This window comes from Alexandromys fortis, unplaced genomic scaffold (genome assembly GCF_014885135.2).
Source record: "Alexandromys fortis isolate MF-2015 unplaced genomic scaffold, M_Fortis_MF-2015_v1.1 scaffold_11, whole genome shotgun sequence".
Classification (NCBI taxonomy): domain Eukaryota; kingdom Metazoa; phylum Chordata; class Mammalia; order Rodentia; family Cricetidae; genus Alexandromys; species Alexandromys fortis.
Genome location: NW_026067912.1, coordinates 10,782,619 through 10,802,339, shown reverse-complemented (window position 1 = coordinate 10,802,339; position 19,721 = coordinate 10,782,619). Strand labels below are relative to the sequence as shown.

The following is a 19,721-nucleotide window of genomic DNA, read 5'->3' as shown; positions in this document are numbered from 1 at the left end:
GGTTGGACAGGTAGGACTGTATCCTCTCCCACCCGTGGTGCTGGGGCGATGACCAGCCTGCTCTTGTGCAGATCGTGTGTGGGTAACTGCAGAACCGCTGGGAGTTCGTGAGCATAACAGCCCTGTCATCCCGGAAGGACAGTTTCGCAACACTTCCTGCCTTCCTCCTGCTCTTCTATTCTTCCCACCTCCCTTTCCTTGATGTTCCCTGATGAGCCTCAGGGACAGTTGATGTTAATGTCCTATTTGGGGCTGAATACTCAACTATCTCTTATCCTCGGCACTTTGACCGCCCAAGTTTGCTAGTCGTTCTAATCTAGGGGTCTAGACATCAGTATCCGGAGGCATTTCAAGACGTGTCCACTTAGTGAAAAGGTTCCCACCTTAAGCCTGTGACCCCCCTGCGCCATGGGCTTTGACATTCTAATCCAATCCAATCCAGAGATACACCAAATTGATGAGGGGTGGTGATAGGGAAATATATTTTTTTAAATCCTTACTATTTCAGTTTTAAAATTGCATTAATAGCCACATTTTCTACACTCAGACTGCATGTGTGCAGTTAAAACACTGCGGTTCCCTGCACACAGGAGTCTCCAGTCCGAGCAGAGGTGTTTGCAGCACCATGCTGTGACAGCGTGCACAGGGCAGAGTGCACGCGGATGCTCAGAAGCAAAGCTGCAGACACGTCACGTGAGGCGGCACCAGCCAGCGCTGCCACAAACACCTGGGATTCATTATGCATTTGATTTTTAATTAAATTTTGGGCCGTGTTCATTCAGGAACCTTTCGCTGTTGCCAGAATTTTCACAATCCCTACGTTCAGTTATAGGAGCCCATATGGGGTCACAATCCGCTGTGTAAAAAGCTTCAGCTTGAAGAAGCCCTTCAAGGTGCCTGATAAGGACAGGAGAGACTTTGACATGCCCGCACCCTCCCTCCGACCATTAGCAACATCTACGAATAACAGTTACTACTTGTTTAGGATCGTGGAGTACCTGCCCCTGTGTGACTGTAAAGAACTGGCCCTTTTCATGATACCCTGGGTCTATAACAGGAAGGGGAATAAGGATCATTTTGCTCTGTTATTCATTAGCTCAACCCTCAAATGTCCTTGGACTGTTGCAGAAAAGAAAAGGTGATACGGTTTTCAGGTTGTAAGGAGATGGATAAAGTGGGATTCTGGGGCCATGAAATTTGTTTTCTCTTAGTTTAGTTTACTTTTTTTCATCTATATCCAAAATCAGAGCAGTCTCAGAATAGAGGCCTGGACTTCAGGTCTAAAGCCTGAGCCACTTCCGGGGATAACCACAGCTCCTTGACCTGAACTTGGTCCCTGAAAGAGGGAACTTCACAAAAGCCCTTCATCAGACACTAGCTCCCACTCCTCCACACTTCCTATCCTGTGGCTTCTTCGCTGCTGCCCAGGCTTGATGTGTTCTCATTTAACCTCGCATGCCCACTCCTATGAGCAGGGTTTGGCAGGGATGGGGTGGGGAGGAAATCTCAAACAGATGTTCTGCAGCAGAGGCGGATGAAAGAAGCGCACCTGCCGATTGGTGTCCTTTGAGACACGCTCACAAAGGGTCCTTGGTCTTGGCAAAAGAGGAGGCCTCCCACTCCAGCTCCTCAGAGGCTGGGGTGGTGGGACAGGGCAGACATAGCAGTAGGGGAGATGGTTCTGGTGGGTTTTTTCTAGAGCTAAATATACCGAGTGCCTTCTCTGTGTTGTCTGTAGTGAGGAGGCGAGCAGGCCTGCTTTTCATCCCGCACAGCTAGCTTAGCCCGGAAATAATAACACGGAAACTGTATTCTTTTAAACACTGCCTGACCCGTTAGTTCTAGCCTCTTATCGGCTATTTCTCACATCTTGATTAACCCATTTCTTATAATCTGTGTAGCACCACGAGATGGTGGCTTACCGAGAAAGATTCTAGTCTACGTCCATCTTGGGCGGGAGCTCGTGGCGTCTTCTGACTCTGCTTTCTTTCTCCCAGCATTCTGTTCTATCTTCCCCACCTACCTATGTTCTAACCTATCAGGCTAAGCAGTTTTCTTTATTAATTAACTAATGAAAGCAGCAGATAGATAAAGACCCTCCTACATCAGTTGTCTCCCCTTCCACTTGTTTCAATTGCATATATAATATCATGATGTCTTATCAGTACACAAGGTCAGACATCTGGAAAGTGCCAGGCCAGAATGCATTCCCTGCAGGCCTAGCTGCAGAGCCATGACCTTGACCAAGATGCCCAATTCTACCCCTTGATATGGAAAGTTTACCTTAGGATGAAACATTATGGGGAGTGCTTTTCCTCTCCTCGCTGTCTACGCCACAGAGAAGCCAAAGGAAAGGAGGATTCAAATACAGCTGTAGGGACTTAAGCCATCTCCAGGAAACCACTTCCAGCTGTGGCGAGGTGGAGGGGCTTTGCTGGTATAGAGCAAGGTAGGGGACCAGAACACTGCCTGGAAATGAGTAGCTAGACAAAAGGACCTGGCAGGTCCACTGTGCTGTCTGAGACCTCCAGCCAGCAGAGAGACCTGATGATTGTGTTTTCTGTCCCCTGCCCTTCCTGCCTTCCTCTCAAACCTGCCCTGTCCCCTGACCCTGGAATCCCCTCCGTTCTACACACACACATCCCTGAAGCTGCTCCTGCCCGCTGGGCTTTGAGGGGCAACGGTGTGAGATCAACCCGGATGACTGTGAGGACAACGACTGTGAAAACAATGCTACCTGTGTGGACGGGATCAACAACTACGCGTGCGTGTGCCCACCTAATTACACAGGTAACAGTCGAGTGGGGCACGCTCGTGCCGGTGTGTTTGTGGGATGGGGTGGGGCTGAGGATGTCACTAAGAGAACACGGTTTTCTTAGGGATATCCTGGAAGGATGAGGGAGACAGAGGACCCCCCCCCGTACTCTCTCTGTTGTTTGCCCGCTGCTGCTCCTCCCATTTTGGAACATACTCCTGAGGCTCTCCCACCTGCCTGTGCGGCGCTTATGGCCACTTCTGCCTTTGGGAACCCCGCATGTTTGAGGCTGGGCAGAGAGGTGCTGTCACAGTTGGGGCTTTGTTTAGTTCTGGAAATCTGTCCCCCACGCGCCCTTCTTGGAGCTGGGAATGCAAAACTGAGCAAAACCCAGTTCCTTCTCAGAAGAGGCTTAAGGTCAGGCCGAGAAACATGAGCTTGCGTGGGAGGAAAAGTCGGGGGCAGGAGGGTTGTGAGACCACAGCGGAGAACTTACCCGGCTGGTGGATACACAGAAGGCTCCCATGGGAAGGGTTCCTCTGGAATGTCTTCCCACCCACCCACCACCAAAACCCAACACCTCTGTTTCCTACATCCACAAGCCCTCATGAGGATATTTAAATACTCCTTTTGCTTGGGAAGCAAAATGTCACCAACTGATGCAAGCAGACTTCTTTGTGCTGAAGTCAAACTGAAGCGACATATCCCAGACTACGCGTCCATGAATTCTTTGAAAAATGAACCCAAAGAATTTAACTCTGTGGTTTTAGAAAACAGTAATAATTATAAAATCTGAAAAACACTCCCTGTAAGAATAACCATCTCCTTGGAGCTGTGACTCTAAGAGATGTGGTGGCATTGTGAACATTCCTGCTTTAAGGGGTGCTGTGTGTGTCTCTTCCCAGTGTATTTGATCCCCAAGACTTCTTACGCCACCTGCAGCACCATTACAGACCTAGACATGTTGTGTTCTAAGTAATGTCACTTGGAAATGCAAACCTAAGACAAAGGGAAAATGTGATGCTACTATTTGGGGCTCCCTTGTACTTGTCCAGGGAGCCCAGCTGTTCTGTGAAGCAGAGCAGGAGGGGGGGGGTGTCCAGGTTGTCGTGCCTGCAGAGGTAGGAGCACAGAAACTCCCTTTGCTCCTCCTAAGACTTAACTGTCAAGCCCTCAGCTCAAGAGCCAGGGATTCCCAAGGATAACTTTGAACCTATAAGGCCATTGGGAAAGACCATCCACTCTACTCGCTCCAAGCTTCCTGGTGCAGACAAGGCCTTGTACTGGGAGCATGTACAGGGGAACTTCCATGTGCCCTTCCTCTCACCCTCTGCTGAGAGCGTGGTGATAACCAAGAATTGGTATTGGTAACAGGCAACCATTATTGGGGGCACTTACTGTATGCACTATATGCAGAACGCTGACATTAAGTCTGTGGCATGGCTCAGGGCTTCTGCCTACCTAAGAGAGAGCCCTGTGCAACATCAAACCTTTGCTATGCTCAGTGCCAAAATGCAATCATGATGCCAGCAGCTAAGGGGTAAGTAGAGAGGCTCAAATTGGCTCTGTAGCAGAGATGGACTTTAAAAAAAAAATCCCAGCATGCCAGGTGGTGGTGGCACATGCCTTTAATCCCAGCACTTGGGAGGCTGAGGCAGGCAGATCTCTGAGTTCAAGGCCAACCTGATCTACAGAGCAAGTTCCACGACAGGCTCTAAAGCTACACAGAGCTTTTTTTTTTTCTCCTGTCTCGGGGGAAAAAAATCCCAGCAAGCAGATGGGCATGGAGGCAGGGAGCTTAGGTAAGCCCTCTGCCCAGGGCAGCCCTGCCTGATCTGCAAGTGACCAGGCTACTGCAGGTGTGTGGCAGCTTACACCTGAGGGGGAGCCATATTAGGGTTTGCTACTACTGTGAAGATACATTATGATAAAGGAAACATTTAACTGAGGTGGGGCCTTACAGTTCAGAGGTCCAGTCAATTATCCTCATGGCCGTTAGCTTGCTGGAGTGTCGACAGACATGGTACTGGCCACATCTTGGTCAGAAGGCAACAGAAAGTGAACTGACTGTCAGGCTGAGGGGAGCTTGAGGCAAAGAGACCTCAAAGCCCTCCCTCACAGTGACACTTCTTCCAACAAGGCCACACCTCCGAATAGCGCCACTCCCTTTGGGAGCTATTTTCTTTCAGACCACCACAGGAGCAATGTGGCTTCTCTGTCGTAAGAAGTGTCCACATCCCACCCAGACATGTGTCTGTTGCCCCGAGTCTCTGCAGGGCACTAGGACGGGGAGGAGGCCTCCCAAGAACACAGGGCCTCTTCCTGGGCAGATATGAGTGGTACAGTTCAGGTCTAGCTCAGGGCAGGGTGGGGCTCGGTCTCTGAGGTGGTATCTCATGCCATCACTGACCAACCACCTTCATACTTCCTGTCCCTGTTAGTCTCCTATTTGCTCCTGACCCCAAACCCCTGGCCTTCTGAAAAGAGCTTCCAAGGTTAGAAGTTTTCCTGTCTTAGATCATCTTCTCCTAGGCTTTTGGCTGATTCGTCAGAGGACTTGGGTTCAAATCCCAGCACCCACATGGGGGCTCACCACTGTCTCTAATGCCAGTCCTGTGAGGATCTGATGCCCTTTACTGGCCTCCGCAGGTACCAGGCATGCATGTCATCACAGACATATATTCCAGGCAAAATACCTGAATAAAAATAAAAACAGGGCTGGAGAGATGGCTCAGCGGTTAAGGGCATTGCCTGCCCTTCCAAAGGTCCTGAGTTCAATTCCCAGCAACCTCATGGTGGCTCACAACCATCTGTAATAAGGTCTGGTGCCCTCTTCTGGCCTTCAGGCATACACGCAGAAAGAATATTGTATACATAATAAATAAATAATTAAATAAATAAAAGTTTAAAAAAAATAAAAACAAATAAAAATGTTAATAAAAACAAAAATCCTGGCTTTAAACTCCTGCAGCGCTTTGTGATACAGTCCTCCCTCCTCTCCCTATAACTACATTCCTAACACAGATTTTTCAGGTGATGCAGGCTTATCAGATTTATCCACGCTCACCATCTCTGGTTACTTAGGATACTTTTGGCGTTTTGCAGCGCTGTGAACTTCAACGGTACTATATCCAGAGATCAGAACTACAATCTCCTTCATTTTTTTTCTCTGAAACATTCAACTGGCTTTCTTGACTGTAGCAGCTATCACATGCCTGGTTCCATTTTTTTCCAGGAAGCTTCCCCTGGTCCCCTGAGCAAGGCTGTGGGTCCCCCCCGCCTTTGTGTCCGCAGTTCACTGTCATGGTGGCGTTCACACCTGTGGGTGGTAACTGCCTGCCTGTTTGCGGACTATTCTCACCAAACAGTGGGAGAGGATAAAACTCGTCAGTGTCATGTTCTCAGCACCTGGTGCCGTGCCTCGCATGTAGAAGATACCCAATGAATAGATGGCAAATAGGAAAAATATCAATATGCATAAGCATAGGCCTAGGCCAGGGTCTGACCTGTGGCTTCAGCTGCAGCGGCTCCAGAAATGTCAAGAAAATCAGCCAGACGGTGCTGAGTGTCCAGGAGAGACCCCAGGGACCTCCTCACTGTCACTCGGGTTCCTGAGTGTTTCTTCCCATATGGTGTCTTTTTTCTTTTCCTTTTTCTTTGTTTCTGAGTCAGGGAAACTGAATCAGGAGTCCAGTAGAGATGATATTACCAAGAGAAGAATGTAGGGCTTCTGGTATCCATGACCTATGGTCTCGACTGTGAAAAGTGGGACCCTGTGGCCTTGGTGACCCCCAGATTCCTCCCAGACACCTAATTTCTCTTCCCTGTGATCTCCAGGGGAGCTGTGTGATGAGGTGATCGACTACTGCGTGCCTGAGCTGAACCTCTGTCAACACGAGGCCAAGTGCATCTCCCTGGACAAAGGATTCAGGTAAGGCCAGCCTCATGTCCTGGCACGGAGCCCTGAGGAGTCTGGCTCCAATGCTGGGGTTTGAGGTTCTGAGTCAGGTAGTGTCTGTCTCCCCCTGCACAGCCTGTCACCCCATCTTCCTCCCCACTGTACTCATATGCATCGCTATCTGACCCAGGCCTGGTCATATTTCCACAAGTTGCCTTTATCTTTTATAGTTTTTTCCTTTCTGTATTCTTCTAATGATAGAAACAGATAAAGAGATGGATACGTTCCCTCTTCCTCTCCCCTTCCCTTTTCGTTCTCCTCTCTGAGTGTCTCTCTCCTTCCCAGAGCTGATCAGGAGGGACCATTCACAGAAGGAACCATCAAAGGTTGAGGCACCATCTGAAAGGTGTCTGCTCACCTGCCCATTGTGTAGCCCTTGTGGCGGGTCACCTTCATGGTCCTGCTTTCCTGTGGCCATGGAAAGTTTGCTAGACTACTCCTTTGGGAAGGAGGTGGTGGAACCAGGAGTTCTGACTAGGTCCAACAGTTACTGCTGTTGGCAGAATATTCTCCATCTCCACTGGCAGAGCCAACTAGGGGTCCCCATGAGGAATTTGTAGAGTTAGGAAGAGGCAGACAGAGAAGCCCACCCAGTGCTTGAATCTGAGTGTATCTTCCCATATGGTGTCTTGTTTTCCTTTCTCTCTGTGTGTGTATGTGTGTGAGTGTGTATGTGCCTCTGTGTGTGTGTGTGTGTGTGTGTGTGTTGTGCATGTGAATGGGTGTTCTCACCACCATGGCATGTGTTTAGGCCACAGGTTGCTGTGGAATATTGAAGGAGGATCACTTTCTAAGCCTGAAGTTTGCAGTGCCGTGACTGGCTTTTATGGGGGTTCTGAGGGATCTAAACCTCGGTTCTCTGGCTTGCACAGCAAGCCTTTTACCCCCTGAGCCACTTCCCTAGATCTCTATTATCCTTTTCTGTTGCAAAACCCTGGGTCTGTTGTTCATCTCCAGGGCAATTGGAAGAAGTGTGAGGCCTCTGGCTTTGCCAAGATAAAGGAAGGCACGGCTGCTCTGTATGCCACCCTGAGCTAATCCACCCAGCTGCTTATACCCCTCTGACATAGGCTAGGAAGGAGTTTCAGGAGCGGCGGGGTCACCTGAGGGCAACCCCCAGACTCCTCCTAACCCCAGGAGCCAACATCAGCTGAGAGCCTCTGTTTCCTAAATACAAGGCTGTGTTCTGCAAGTGGACAGAACTCTGTGAAGTGCAACCTGGAGATAGGAAACATGCCAAATCCATGCTTGGTCCCAAAGCAGAGACGCCCAGACTGTCAGTCGAAGGGCTGTGGGTGTGCCAGGGAGGGGAATGAGTAGTGACGAGCCCTCAGTCACACTGCATGAGAAGAGTATCATCCAAGGTCTAGTGGACAGACAGCAGACTTAGAGGGCATGGACTTTGAAAGAACATACCAGGCCATGGAAACTGGTCAGGGGTGGGTGTGGACACTGAGAGTTAGAGCTGCCATAGAATTTTCATAAGCCTCTGATGTTTGTTCTGAAAACCTCACCCTCTGCTATAACCAAGGGCCCTTGAGTCTGGGACAGTACAGGAAAAGAGACACTAGCCAAGCTTCCCTTGAATCCGCTTATTTCTGTGTCATGTCTCCTAGGAGACAGTGCCTCAGAAAGTCTATATAAACCATCATGGTAATGGTAGTTTTTATATTCAAATGAACTTAAACAATAATCCATTCTCCCAATGAGGCATTTTATTTTTGTGTCCCTTCCCCTCCCATCATCAAACATTTGATATCCCACAGCATCCTAGCAGGACATTACTGAGAGAGTGTGGCGTGCTCAGGACATACTTCGCTTTATCTTTAAAGACACTTTTAGGAGATCTCAATGTCAGGCAGATCTGCCCAGAGACCCTGAAAATAGCAAAGATCCCATTGACTCATGTACACTGAAAACTCCCTGCTGTATCTGGTTTCATGAACCCCCTCATGCTTTCAGTAGTGAAAAACTGGGGGCCCCACAGCCCAAACCCAGTGACACAGACCCAGCTGCCTAGGAGCTAAGAGAGAAGAGGGGCTGCACGTCAACCCAGGTCCGTCTGACTTCTCAGCTAGACCCAGATACTCCAGGTGTCCTTGGTCCACGGTCACTAGATCGCATTATCAACATGGAAGACACAGCAAAATGTTTGAAAACAAAAGGAGTTGAAGTGGCACCACCTGCTGCTTCTGCAATCTGAGAAGGATTATGTAGTCCCTGCTATGACAAGCGGAGCGAGGTGTTCAAACCCGTACCTTGTGGAAAAGTGTTCGGAATGTAGTGCCTACGCATGCTCCCTGTGGCTGCACTGTGTGTGTGTGTGTGTGTGTGTGTGTGTGTGTGTGTGTGTGTGTGTGTGTGTGTGTTTGAAGTAGAACTCACTCAGTAGACCAGGCTGGCCTCAAACTCACAGATCCTCTCACCTCTGCCTCCCTCCCAAGTGCTGGGCTTAAAGTTGTGCACCACCACTGTCCAGTGCTTTTTTTTTTTTTATGGCAAAATCCTTAGGTGTTTTCTTTGCTCATTAACATCTAAGAAGGCCATGCCAACAGAAGTCTGTAGATACTCTCGCCTCCAGGCCTCCACCACTGACTTTAGAAGTGGAAGTAGCTTCCCTACTCACCGGTTGCCTTGAACTTCATGTTTTAAAGGTTGATTTTTATCCTGTTAAATGTTGAGGAGCTTTTTTTTTGAGCCTTGGAGAGGGCCTATTCGTTTCAGCTGCTCTCCGGGGCTCTTTTGCATCCAAGTAACGAAACTCAAATGCCTGCCAAGGCTGGGGTTTGGTTTTGGTTTTACTCTTTTTTAGCTAGTTTGCAAAATAATGGGCTTCATTTTGACATCCTCATGCACGTGTACATCCTTGTGCCTTGATCATCTTGTCCTTCCACCCTCTCCCAGCTCTCCTTCAGGCCCAGATTTACCAGCAGCTAAAGCACTGAAGCAGAATCTCAATGCATCAGACTTCTAGTTTGTTTCTTTAGAAAACTGGCTGAGCCAGTTTTGGTGGCAGACATTTTTTAAAGATTTATTTTTATTTCATGTGTACAGGATAAGATAGCAATCAGTGCCTGTGGCCTAAGAAGGCCAGAAGGAAGCATCAGATACCCTGAGAGCAGAGGTGTAGACTGTTGAGAACCAAACCTGAATGCTCTGCAAAAGCAACAAGTGCTCTTAACCAATGAACCATCCCTCTAGGTCTTCCCCCCCTTCCCGCGACTTTTTTTTTTAATTTTGTGTATTTGTATATACATGTGTGTGTCCAAATTCCTGCAAAGGCCAGAAGAGGGTGTTGGATCCTACTGGAACGATAGTTACAGGTGTTTGTGAGCTGCCTGATATGGGTTCTGGGAACTGAACTTGGGACCTCTGTAAGAGCAGCAAGTGTTCTTAACTGGTGAACCATCTCACTAGCCCTGATGGCCGATACTTTAACACCAGGACTTAGAGACCCGTATAGAAGTGTCAAGAGTTTGAGGTCAGCCAAGAGAGTTTGAGGCCAACCTGGCTTTGTCACAAGACCTTATCTTTTTAAAAAAAAATGTTAAAAAAAATTTAAAAAAAAAGCCTGAGGGAGGGAGGAAGGAAAAGGAAAGGAGAGAGAGAAAGAGAGAGAGAGAGAGGAGAGAGAGGAAGAAAGGAAGAAGAAAGATAAGGAAGGAAAGAGAGAGAAAGAAAGGAAAGAGAAAGAGAGAGAAAGAAAGAAAGAAAGAAAGACAGACAGACACTTTGGCAGACCACGTCCCTAAAATATGTTCTGATGCGGCACTAGGTTGCACATTTTGGATTTGCCAATGAAGTCCATTAAAGGGGAACTGCTCGGATACTAGTAAAATTCACCAGATCTGAACACACACAGGTCCACCCAGCAGTCATCAGATTCTGGAACCGTTTCTACAGGGCCACCATGCACCTTCAGAATCTTTCCTAGTCATCCACTTACCTATCTCTGGTGTGATGCTGGGATTCTGCCCCCACTCTGTCTGTTCCTAAGGGGAAGGAGTACAGAGAGGCAGGGAGGAGAAAAAGCCTCTCTCTCTCTCTCTCTCTCTCTCTCTCTCTCTCTCTCTCTCTCTCTCTCTCTCTCTCTCTCTCTCGTCAGGTCCTGAGGGTGCAAGCTAAGAATTCAGAGCTCTTGCTTGCCCTGCACTCCCTGCCGTGCCACCTCTCCTTTGCCTTGGAGAGATGGCATTTTGATTTTTTACTCTGCCCGGAAGAATTGAGCTGCTACACAAGCCTTTCAAGAGGGAGAGAAACAAGTGAACACTGTGTTGATGTGTGTTTGTAGGGCTGCCTTAGGCCTAGGTACTCTCAGGTCTGTTTCTAGGCAGGAATTTCGGTTTTGTGTGACCTCAAACAAATGACCCACAGATGCATGGTCTGGCTACATACAGGCTTAGTTTGGGTTCTAGAGAATTATGGTAGGGCTGTGGACCCTCTGCTCTCTGCGGAAGGCTGGACCAGTTGGCCTGTCTGAACAAGCCGTGAAACAAAGGCGAGGGTGGTACAAATGCCATCATAGCCTTCATCCTTGGCCCTCATCTCTGTTCTGCACCGTCACAACACTGTGACAGTCAGTGTTCACTGCACTCCAGAGTGGTAGAGCTTATCAAGGAGCAGTGGCTTTGAGAGAACGTGCAAGATAGAGAGGCCACCGTGAGCTGCCAGGACACCTAGATAGCATCTGTCACAGTAAATGTAGCTGTCACTCGATGTGGCTTTGGGGAGGTGGCTTGAGTGTTTTCTGAACGCTGCTTTGGATAGGGCCTCCCCTGCAGGCCCCTGGGGATCCGATGAGATGCCCCTTGAAGGTGCTCAGCCAGGTGTCTGACACTAAGGGAGAAGGAACCAGATATGACCCAGATCTGTTGTGATGCTTCCCGTGTCCCCAGCCCAGTTCTGAAATTGAAACGTGTCCACTCCATGCAACAGGTAGACCTTGACTCTGAGAGCAAAGGCCAGTGCACCATGAGTGGAACCCAGTAACAGAGGCACCTGGTGAACCCTTCAGGAACTAGAGCACAGAGAGAGAGAGAGGTTTGGCAAGGGGAGGCGCCAGAGCACCTGCCGGCAAGTTGGCAGACCCTGAGCAAGTGTCTCTCCGCCTGTGTTCCAGGTGTGAATGTGTCCCTGGTTACAGTGGGAAGCTGTGCGAGACAGACAATGATGACTGCACAGCTCACAAGTGCCGCCACGGAGCCCAGTGTGTGGATGCGGTCAACGGCTACTCGTGTATCTGCCCCCAAGGCTTCAGGTATGACAGAGGAGCACCTCAGAAGGAAGGTAGCCTGGCAGAAGGCGGCAGGGATACAGGGTTCCCTGCAGCGAACCAGGGCAATTCCATGTAGAAGTTAAGATTTGAGTCCACACTCACATTGTCACACATACGTGATGCTACCTAACCGAAGATGCCAACCATCTTGGAGCCCAGCTTGTGGGGTGGCTGGAAACCAAAAACATTGGTAGCATCTTTTTTTTTTTTTTTTTTTTTGGTTTTTTGAGACAGGGTTTCTCGGTGGTTTTGGAGCCTGTCCTGGAACTAGCTCTGTAGACCAGGCTGGTCTCGAACTCACAGAGATCCGCCTGCCTCTGCCTCCCAAGTGCTGGGATTAAAGGCGTGCGCCACCACCACCCAGCTCATTTGTAGCATCTTAATGGCAGAAAAAGACATGAGGGCTGAAGTTGTAGCTCAATGTTCATCCTGCATGTGAGGCCAGGTCCAGTCCCTAGTACCAGATGATAAAAGACAATAAAAAAATGTGGTAATTCAGTAGAGTGTTTGGGGTCCATCTCTGGAACTGGTACTAGAAGAAATGTCAAGTAAGAGGCATTGGTCAGGTGGTTTAGATGTCTGGAGTATGTAGAAAAAGCAGCCTGGGCTCCAGGTCCCCCTCAACCTGGACTGGAAGGGCTAATCATGGGGTTGCAGGAAACTAGGGAGCAGAGACTGTTATTCTTTTAAAGATAGTGGAGGGGAAGGTTGGTCTCACGAGGGGCAACCAGTTCCACGAGGGACCGTAGTGGGTCACTCAAGGTCTTAGCAGGGTAGTGGTGGGTCACCCAAAGCCTCAAGGCCTTTGTGGGTCCCCAGAGGCCTGGTAGTTTAGCAGGTGGGAGACCACAGCGGGTGAGAGACAGACAGATATGCTATTCAGAGAGATAGTTTGGGTATAGAATTTATTTCGTGGGTTATGGAAGGGAAAGGGGGAGAAGGGGGGGAGGATGGGAGGGAGAGAGAGAGGGAGGGGTGAGAAGAGAGGAAGATAGCAGGGAGAGGAGGCAGGAGGTCCACTTGCCTCAGTGGAAGGGGAGGGGTGTTGGGAGTGGTCAGGGCTTGTCTCTTAAAGGGACAGGGTACCCAGATGACAGGCCAGTAGATCATAACAGAGACTGAAATCAGACTGGATAGCATGAATACAAAGCATGCAGATGAACTTTGACATAGACAGTGAGCCAAGAAGGAGCTGTGTGTTCTCCCCAGCCCTCATCTGAACCTCGGGAGACAGTCCAATGGTGTTAAGAATAGTCACAGTTGACAGGTAATAGTGCTCACTTACAAAGGACCCAAGTTCAGTTCCCAGCACCCTCGTCAAACAGTTCACAACCACCTATATCTCCAGCTCTGGAAGGATCCAGCCCCTCTGACCTGTGTGGGCACAGACACTCACGTGCACATAGACACATACAGACACACACACACACACACACACACAATTCAAATTAATTTGTTTAAATAAATCATTTTAATAAAATATTCACCGTAGCTCGGCTGCGATGTTGATCTCCATCTCCAAAGCTCTCCACCTTGGCTCCATCAACAACTCCCCATTCTCCCCCTGTAACACTAACAACCTCACTCCATGTTCTGTTGCTAATGAGCCCAACTGCTTGAACAGTCAGGTGGTGCTGGCCTTTATGGCTGGCTCCTTTCACTTAGCGCGGCGCTCTCAAGGCCCATCTCTGTTGTCACAGTGTCTGAACGCCTTCTTTTGTGAGGCAGAATTTCCCTGCTGGCTGGCTGTGCCATACTCTGTTAATTCACACAGTCTGTGCCCTCTACACACTCACCCCAGTCCGTTCTGATGATTCCAAAGTCTTCATCCTAATCTGATTCAGTTATTTTTTAAAGTTTTACATTTATTGTGTGTGTGTGCACACACTCACACACACACACACTCACACACACACGCAACACACATGTGCTTATAGCTCTCAAAGGGCAATCTGTGAAAGTCAATCAGTTCTGTCTTCTACCGTGGGTCCCAGGAATTGAACCCACGTCATTAGGCTTGGCAGCAAGCACTTTTACCCACTGGGCTGGGCTATTTTGCCTGCACTGACTCAGCTTCTGAAAAAAGAGAGAAACTGAACCGTAGAGGACCACCTCCAATTAGAAGCAAGAATGGGACTTCCCACTTCAGCTCTCCCCTTAACTACGGTTGTCTCCTCTCTCCCCTGCCCCCTCTCCAGTGGGTTCTTCTGTGAGCATCCCCCACCCATGGTTCTGCTCCAGACCAGTCCCTGCGACCAGTATGAGTGTCAGAACGGGGCGCAGTGCATCGTGGTGCAGCAGGAGCCCACGTGCCGCTGTCCCCCGGGCTTCGCTGGGCCCAGGTGTGAGAAGCTCATCACTGTGAACTTCGTAGGCAAGGACTCCTACGTGGAACTGGCCTCTGCCAAGGTCAGGCCCCAAGCCAACATCTCCCTGCAGGTATGTTCTTCCCCTCCCATCTACCATCCTTGGAAGGACTCCAGTGTGGCACTTCTCAGAGTAAAGCTGGGGTTTCCCATATTGTTAGCAAGCCTGCCCCTTCTCCCAGAACATCAAAGACAGGGCTGGACTTTGCAGGGGCTGGGCCAGCCTAGAGCAGTCTGTAAGAAACCTCCTGGTGAGTCTCACAGCGGCAGCAGCTCCTTGTTATCCCCTCATTCATTCTTTCAAAGTCATGCCTGCAACTCTCCTGTGCTGGACAGTGAGGACCAGGATGACTGAGAAAGAGAAGCCAGGAGCTAAGGGAGCACAGAGGAGGACATGCTCCTGGCCTATAGAGAGGAATCAGGCCAGAAGAGCTAAGTGGTTCCGGAGCTTATGTGGTACTTTCCCTAAATTCTGGGGAGAGGGCTAAGGACTGGACTGACAGTAAAGAACAAAGGCAGGGGAGGAGCCGGCTGAGAGAGCTGCTTTTGTAAAGACCTAGGGGCTCAGGCAAGCAGGACACATTCAGGGAATGGAAAAGAGAATGAGCCAAGTGGTTTTGTCAACACCTTAGTCCCAGGGATGCAACTGGACAGTATAGGCCAATTCGTAGCCCAGACACTGCTGGGTGCTGCCACGCACCAGCTCTGTAACCTTCACCAAGGTTTAATCTGGAGCTTCCGCATGAGACACTCACTCAGCACTGATCCGATCTCTGCAGCCCTACACACAGCAGGGTCTGCTCCAGACCTCAGGCCTAAAGGATACAAAAGAAGATACTCTCCTTGCAGAGCCTGTCCAGTGGGCAGGACTGTACCGTTGGCGTCCACGCTAACACAAATAGGGAGCTCTAACTTCCCCCACCCTCCTGCTTCCTTCTTTCGCTCCTCCCCACCAGAACAGCCTCCAGTGCTCCAGACACCCAAATGAGCTATCAGATGTACATGCTCCATGCCTAGGCCTGTGGAGACTCAGGCAGCCACCAGCTGGCCAGCAGTGCGGCTTCTCCCGGTGCCTGTCTTCACCCAGGGGCCTCAGCAGCACCTGTGCGGAGCTCTTAAACTTAGGTTTGCCCACAAAGACTCATGCTACCTTGCTCAGGGGTGAAGCCCAGAGAGTGGTATCGTTAACGTCCCCAGACAGCTCCGAACACATTGCTGTCTGCTTCGTGGGATACACTGAGTTAAGCTCTGGTCTTTAGCCTTTGTTTACAACTGTTAGTATGTGATATTCCATGCAGAGAGACAAGCTTCAAGGGTCACACTGTAGACCACTAGTAGGAGAGGCAGATTAGAGTTGGGGCCTCCTGGTGTGCAGTTACAGCCAGCCCAGTTTCCACCCCTGCACACTCAACCAGCCACAGATCAAAAACATTGTAAAGACATTTGCCACTGTCTTGAACATGTATCGCACACTTAGCCCTGCCAAGTATGTCCAGCCCACAGCCCTCAGGCCATGTGTAGCTAAGGACAGCTATGAATATGAGCCAGAGAAAATCGGAAACTTACTTAAAACATTATGAGATGTTATTATTTGCGATTTTTTTTCAAGATGGTTTTTTTATCTGTGTAACAGAGTTCTGGCTGTCCTGGAACTTGCTCTGTAGACCTGGCTGGCCCCGAACTCACAGAGCTCTACCTGCCTCTGCCTCCCAAGTGCTAGGATTAAAGGTGTGTGCCACCACCACCCGGCTATTTGTGAACTTTTTTTTATACGTCTGTTGCACAGTTCTCCAGCATGAATTTGTAGATGAAAGGGTTACATCACAATCTCAAAAGGTTGAGCGTGACCATAACCACTACGGATGCATTGCAGCTATCACCATAGCATTTTCCCTGGGTCAGGTATTGTCATGCATCTAGAGAGGGTGGAAATCACGTGGGAGGCGTGCATGGATTCAGTGCAGATACCCTTTTATATAAGGGACTTGAGTTGAGCATCCTTGAGTGGTCAGTGACTTTGACGTCTTTGCACGTAGTACATGGTCAATGTATACTTGTTGAAGCAATTTGCTCAGCTAGCATAGGTGATATAAGCTTACCTCTTGCCTTCTGGAATAGACAGGCCAGATGGGGAAAGAGATAGGGATCAGAATTCCAATCTGGTCTCGGCTCTGAGACAACCACCTGAAGAGGGTGCTGGAAGTTGGTCAGGAGAGGCTGGGAGTTGGTCAGGAGAGGCTGGAACTCCCATAGGTCCTAAGACACACCCTGGTTGCTCTCCGCAGGTGGCCACTGACAAGGACAACGGCATCCTCCTTTACAAGGGAGATAATGACCCCTTGGCGCTGGAGCTGTACCAGGGCCATGTGAGGCTGGTGTATGACAGCCCAAGCTCCCCTCCGACCACTGTGTACAGGTAAAAGACACCGCGCCCAGCCCCAGAATGTGTTCCTCCAGAGTAGACCCCGGGTGACTCTGAGGCCGCTGTCCCACACAGACGCTCTCGCTGCTCACAGAGTGGCAGGTGGGAGGGAGAAACCGGCTGCTGGAGGCAGAAGCAGGACCGGAAGGCAGGCCCGTGTGCGGGATGACACCTCATTACCATAAGATAAATGGCCAGCTGGCTACTGTGCGTGGAGCCAGGTGCTCCAATGGAGATGAGGCTGCTTAATGAGGTGCCCTTTTCAAAATGTCACCCTAATCTTTTATTAGTTTAAGAAAGAAAGCAGGGCGATTAGCGTGCAATTCAAGAAGGGGAAATTCAGGAGCACCCAGGGAACGCGGCTGTGTTCAAGTGACTTTCAAACCGTTCTGAAAGACAGTGTTTCCTAGACTTGAAATCTTTTTAACAGTCACCCTGTAGTTGGGCGGCTTGCTGTAGCTGTAACAAAATACCAGAGATGATCAACTTATAAAGAGAGAAGGTTTCTCTTGGCTCACAGTTTTAAGAGATTTCAGTCTGTGGTCATTTGGCTTCACCACTTCGACTCTCCCATCATGGCGGAAGCAGGTATTGGAGCAAACTGCTCACCTCCTGGCAGTTGAAACACACAGAGAGAAGAGGGGACCAAAGTCCCATGATTCCCTTCAGGCTGTGCCCCCTCAGTGAGCAGAGGACTTCCCACATAGGCCCTACTTCTTGAAGGTTCCACCACCTCCCAGGAGCACCAGAGACTCTGGGCCAAGCCTGCAATGCATACACCTCTGGAGGATGCCTTAGCTGCAGGCTGCACGCCGTTTTCTGCATGGCTGCTGTGCAGCGGTCGCCCCATGTGCCACCTTCAGCCCACACTCAGCCTCCTCACACCCCTCTGCCATATCTAAGTGACAGCTCACACACCCACCCATTTACCTTCATGCTTTTTGCCCTTTTGTGAAGAACAGAGTGAGCAACGTCATCTGAAATAATTCTCCAGAATCAGAAGCTTGATGATACTCAAAAGCTTTCCCTTGTTAGAGCATCTTAGATGGAGGCAAGCAGTCAGTCCCTAAGCTGTGAGCATCTTAGATGGAAGACAGTCAGTTTATAAGCTGTATGCAAATTGAAGAACTACTTTTGGTTGCAATCATTGCAGGTAGTAGACACTCAAACCTCTACCAAACACTGATTAGAATTGAAAGTTGGTTATATTTTATCATATTTTTAAATAACCGCTAGACCTGTCAATGCCCGTCTCAGTTGCCCTTGAATCTCATAAAACCAACAGCAGAAAGATCCTAACTCGGGAAGCCTGCGCACAGAGGAGGCCACGCTCCCCTGGGGAACTTAAGAGCTTTTCCAGTTAACTAAATCTTTTCTTCAGCTGAAACTTTGTATTGAACTTAAGACTGTTAATACACAGGGGTAGAACTGGGAGGCACAGGCTTCTGGTTCTCCTCCAGCACAACCAATCTGAAAACCCTTGTTTTAGCCAACATGGTGTGAGCTAGTTATGGTAGCGAGTGCCTTTAACTCCAGTGCTCCAGAGGCCAAAGAGCGTGTGTGGGTCTCTGTGAGTTCAGGGCCAGTCTGGTCTACATACTGAGTTCCAGGACAGCCAGGGCTACCCTGCCTCAAAAAAAAAATAAATAAATAAATAAATAAACAACAGTTTTGGTTGGAGGATATAGCTCAGTAGAAGGGTGGTTATCAAACACGCAGTCCCTGAGTTCGTTCGTTCTCTCTCTCTCTCTCTCTCTCTCTCTCTCTCTCTCTCTCTCTCTCTCTCTCTCTCACACACACACACACACACACACACTGTGGAGTCAGAGATGGAAGACAGAGAGCAAAGGAAGAGGCAACAGTGACTCTCAGAGCAGAGCAAAGGAAGAGGCAACAGTGACTCTCAGAGCAGAGTGTGGTCCCTGAGGTGGCAACACCTAGTGACCTGGTTAAAAATACAGAAATCCTCATCTCCAATCCTTCCCCCAGAAGTAATGGATATAAAATCTATGTTTAAGGAATCTTTCAGGTGACTCTCAAGAATAAAAAAAAAAAAAGCTTTTTTGTAACAAGAGCCTGCTATATCACCCCAGCTGGCCTGAAACTCACTGTGGAGTCCAGACTAGCCTCAAATTCCCAGAGACCTGCCTACCTCTGCCTCGGAGTGCTGGGATTAAAGGCGCACACCACATCCAGCTTGATGCAGCAATTTCAGAAGCAGAATTGAATGTGTAAAAAGTCCCTAGAGGAGCCATTTGAGTTGGGTGGTGGAGGGAGAAAAGTTTATGTGCAGAGAAGACAAGTAGGTGGACTGGCTTGAGACAGTGGCAGGGGCCCCAGCCAGAGCAGAAGACTCACAGTGGAGGATGGAGAGAGACAAGACCAGCCTCAGACCATAGGACGCAGCAGACACCGGGTCTCCTAACATCTTTGTTTCTGAACCTGGTGACCTTGGACCAAGTGGGAAAGAGAGAGAGTAGGGAGACAGGGCCAGTGGCAGCCTGACGAACCATGTGCCTGAGAGAAAGCGCTTGGTGTCACTTAGAAGGGAAAGAAGTGGCCTTCCTCTCCTTCCCTGTCGGCCTTCCTATGGCACTGATGGGTGTTTCCTAGGGCTCTGGTGAGCGTGAAACAGTACTTGGCAAATGAGCCGTGGTGTGGACTGTTCAGGACGGAAGGTTAAAGACAGGCCTCCAGAAGCAGCTGGGCTCCGTGCGGAGTGAGGAGCCCTCTGGAAACACTGTGCCGAGCAGGAAACCATTGCTGCCTCCTAAAGCTGCAACCGGGGAGTTGTATGCATTTATCAAGCCCACTAGGGAGATGGCATGCCCTTGGAAAGAACCAAATGATGGACATTCAAGCAGATGACTTAGATTCTCATGCCAACCCTGGTGACAGAGTGTCACTGTCCTGTTCATAATCATAAGGGGCCGCAGGCTCTAGAA

The 19,721-nt window shown here is 49.5% G+C and overlaps 1 protein-coding gene across 1 annotated transcript in view; it reads left to right on the top strand.

Moving 5' to 3' along the window:
• Positions 1-19,721, top strand: part of Slit3 (slit guidance ligand 3) — a 589,149-nt gene that overhangs the window by 556,218 nt on the left and 13,210 nt on the right. The window contains exons 28-32 of the mRNA XM_050138600.1: positions 2,651-2,790; positions 6,593-6,686; positions 11,833-11,970; positions 14,187-14,427; positions 16,640-16,770. Of these exons, the coding sequence (XP_049994557.1) occupies positions 2,651-2,790; positions 6,593-6,686; positions 11,833-11,970; positions 14,187-14,427; positions 16,640-16,770 (744 nt within the window). The remainder of the gene's footprint in view (positions 1-2,650; positions 2,791-6,592; positions 6,687-11,832; positions 11,971-14,186; positions 14,428-16,639; positions 16,771-19,721) is intronic.